At 57.0% G+C, this 3,640-nt stretch overlaps 1 protein-coding gene across 3 annotated transcripts in view; it reads right to left on the reverse strand.

Moving 5' to 3' along the window:
• The window catches only part of CDCA8 (cell division cycle associated 8), a 17,403-nt gene that overhangs the window by 430 nt on the left and 13,333 nt on the right, over positions 1-3,640 (reverse strand). For all 3 annotated transcript variants that reach the window (XM_015415023.1, XM_015415024.1, XM_015415022.1), the window contains 2 exons: positions 2,495-2,621; positions 2,203-2,289 (listed from right to left, as the gene is read on the reverse strand). In XM_015415023.1, coding sequence (XP_015270509.1) covers positions 2,203-2,289; positions 2,495-2,621 — 214 coding nt within the window. The remainder of the gene's footprint in view (positions 1-2,202; positions 2,290-2,494; positions 2,622-3,640) is intronic.

Below are 3,640 nucleotides of genomic sequence, written 5' to 3' on the forward strand. Positions count from 1 at the left end.
CCCCGGCGCCACGGCCCGAGCACTCCATTGCCCCCCCCATCTCAGAGGGTCAGTCCCGTCCGTACGTTGCAGCAAACCCCCAGTCCCTTTCCTTCTTGCCCCTCGAAGACCAACGAGGTCTCCTTTCCCGCACAAACGCTCGCGGAGCAAAGCCCGGTTGAACCGGAAGAGCCCCCCCAAGGCAGACGCCTTCCTCCGGGGCTCACAGCTGCAGACTGCCCAAGGCCAAGGATCGAGAGGGCAGGGCGGGACCGAGAGAGCAAAGGAGCGGTCAGGGCTGCAGTGTTCCCTCTAAGCTGAGTTAGTGTGAGTTAGCACACGGTTTTGTAGCCTCCGACTCACACATTTTTTTTGTCTCAGCTCAGGAAGGATGGCTCCAGAGCAAGCTAATGTATGCAGTAGCCAAATCGCTCGCTCACAACTTGAATGCCAGTAGCTCGCGATGTATAATTTTTGCTCACGGGACTCCACAGCTTAGAGGGAACATTGGTCAGGGGCCGTCTGTCCGGTTGGGCGCAACCCGTCCGCCCCAGCAAGGGCCAAGGAGTCCTCCCCGGTTTGACTAAGACATAGAGAAGCAAAACCCTACACAGAGTTACTCCCACACGTCCACTGGGACCAAGGCCTTAGAATGGACTGACGCTGTGTCGGGCAGCACTCTCGGGAGGCATCGAGACCAGTGCTCCCTCCAAGCTGAGTGGGTGTGAGCCAGCTCAGTTTCTTAGCCTCCAGCTCACAGATTTTTGCCTTCGCTCAGGAAGGGATGGGGCTCCAGAGCAAACGGATTTAAGCGGCAGCCAAATCGCTCGCTGACAACTTTAATGCACGGAGTTCACAAAGTAGAACTTTTTGCTCACAAGACTCCACAGCTTAGAGGAAGCATCGATCAAGACCAGGCGAAGCATCTCCACAGAACCCGCACGGCCCGGAAGGAGTTGAGCCAAACTGAAAGAGGAGGCCGGCGACTGCTGACGGGAACGGTCTTTTCTGGATCCCCCTTGTGTGCGACCTCCGCCTGGCGGCCCCGACAGATCTATCCTGCTGCTGCCAATTTTATTGCGTATTGTTTCTATGATTTTAAAGTGGTTTTATTGCTAACGAGTCTTTGACTTGATTTGTTGTGATCCGCCCTGAGCCCGTTTGGGAAGGGCGGAATGAAACCCCCCCAAAATAAATAAATGGGTCTTTTGCTGATCCTCCCCCTCAGCCCTCTCAGGCTGCCGACGGAGGCCCTGCGTGGGACGGCTACATAAGAACATAAGAGAGAAGCCCACGTTGGATTAGGCCAAAGGCCTGTGTCACACGGTGGCCAGAAATACCAGGTGCCATCAGGAGGTCCACCAGTGGGGCCAGGACATTAGAAGCCCTCCCCCTCTTGCCCCCCCCCAAGCACCAAGAAGACAGAGCATCCCTTGCCCCAGACCAAGAGTTCCTATAAGAACGTAAGAGAAGCCAGTGTTGGATCAGGCCAATGGCCCATCCAGTCCAACACTCTGGGTCACACAGTGGCCAGAAATACCAGGTGCCATCAGAAGGTCCAGCAGTGGGGCCAGGACATTAGAAGCCCTCCCACTGTTGACCCCCCCAAGCACCAAGAAGATAGAGCATCACTTGCCCCAGAGCCCCTATCTATACCTTGGGGCTAATAGCCACTGATGGACCTCTGCTCCATATGCTTCTCTAATTCCCTTTTGAAGCCATCCTTTTGAAGCCGTCCATGCTTGTAGCCGCCACCACTTCCTTTGGCAGTGAATTCCATGTGTTAATGGAATTCACTGCCACAGGATGGGACTGGTATTTCTGGCCACTGTGTGTGGCTGCCACTTAAATCAGTTTGCTCTGGAGCCCCATCCCTTCCTGAGCAAAGGCAAAAATCTGTGAGCTGGAGGCTACGAAACAGGCTGTCCTCCACAAAAGTCCAGTCTGCCTCGGGAGGTGGCGGAGGCTCCTTCGCTGGACATTTTCAAGCGGAGGAGGCTGGACGACCCTCTTCCGGGGCTGTTGCACGGCTCTGTTTCGTGCTCCTGCAGAGTGCAGGGACGGGGTGGGTCGGACTAGAGGACCTGCAAGGTCCCAGTTCCAACTCTGAACATTCTATGATTCTTCTTGAACAAGAATCAAAGCCGGGCAGCAGGAAAGAAATGGGTGGGGTGGAGAGAGGGTGCCCTGTGGAAGAAAGAGGAGACGCACGGGGGCCCTCACCGACAGCTTCTTCACACTCCCCAGGGTGTCCGGATTCAAGCGCATCAGGTCGCGTCGGGAAAGCTTGCCGGCTCTTAAGCAGATGGTCTGCAGGGGAAACGGCAAGAGGCCGTCGTCACCACCCGAGGGGCAGCTTTGGGGAACGCAGCATGGCCCGCCACGCCCGGCTGGCGACGGAGAGTCCTGGGGTGGGGGGCGGCCCCCCGGCCCAGGGAAGGTGCAGGCCCACCCTCCACCCCCTTGGCTTAGGGCAGCTGAAAGATTCCGCCCCTCCCAAACGCCTCCGGCTCACCTCCCCTCCCCCGCCAGGGACGGTGATGAAGACGTCGTCGGTGGCTGCGAGGGGGCTGCCGTTCACGGAGATGCTGAAGACCCGCTCTTGTGCTGCGGGGGCACGCAGGCCGGGCGTCTTGAAGACACTGTGGGGCCGAGGGGGAGGGGAGAAAAGCACCCTGTCATCACACACACACACACACACACACACACACACACACACACCGTTTCCCCCAGGGAAACCCAAACCGTCAGAAGCCCCTGGGTGTGGTCAGCTATGCTGCCATGACGTTTATGGGCAAGAGTGCCTTTGCTTGACCTGTGTACCAGCTGCTGCTGCATTCCTTCCTTCTTTATTATCTCTGTCCTTGCAGGCTGCCTGTGTAGTGTCTTCCCATCAATTACCCGTGGGATTAGTTTCGATTCCCAGGTTTGGCTTTAAGGGCCTGGGGCCCCATTCTCCCGCGCCCCCCATTATGCTTGCAGGAGCGTAGCCATTCGTAACAGTGACGATGTTACTGCCTCTATAGCTCTTACAATAAAGTATAACCTTATGATAAGCATGTAGAAGAAGAGGGAAGAGATTGGATTTATACTCCACTCTTCACTTGGAGTCTCAGAGCGGCTCACAAACTCCTTTCCCTCCCCCTCCCCACAACAGACACCCCCTGGGAGGTAGGTGGGGCTGAGAGAACTCTGACAGAAACAGCTTTTTCAAGAACAGCTCTTGTCAGAACTATGGCTTGCCCAAGGTCACCCAGCCAGTGCAAGTGGAGGAGGAGTGGGGGAATCAAACCCGGTTCTCCCAGCTTAGAGTCCGCACGCACTTCACCACGACACCAAACTGGCTCCTTTGTACTACTTTGCTCCTACACCAAACTGTACTCCTTTGTTTGGCTGTGGAACCTGACAGGTGTGAAGGGTCACTGCGGCTGACAATTGAGTCCAGTCACAGACGGTGCGGGAGACGCGCTCCAGAGGCAGGCCTCAGGGTTGGGGCTGCCAAGGACTCACTGCGAATCGGCGGGGGACACATAGTTCTTGGCAGGAACATTCCCGTGCGGAAAACACCTGCGCCCCACTATGCTGTCGCCCAGACGTGACGCCGGCACGCTGGGCACGTAGCCGGGCGACGCACCGGCAATGGGGCTGAAAACTCGATGGT

Source organism: Gekko japonicus, unplaced genomic scaffold (assembly GCF_001447785.1).
Source record: "Gekko japonicus isolate JY-2015 unplaced genomic scaffold, Gekko_japonicus_V1.1 scaffold5620, whole genome shotgun sequence".
Classification (NCBI taxonomy): domain Eukaryota; kingdom Metazoa; phylum Chordata; class Lepidosauria; order Squamata; family Gekkonidae; genus Gekko; species Gekko japonicus.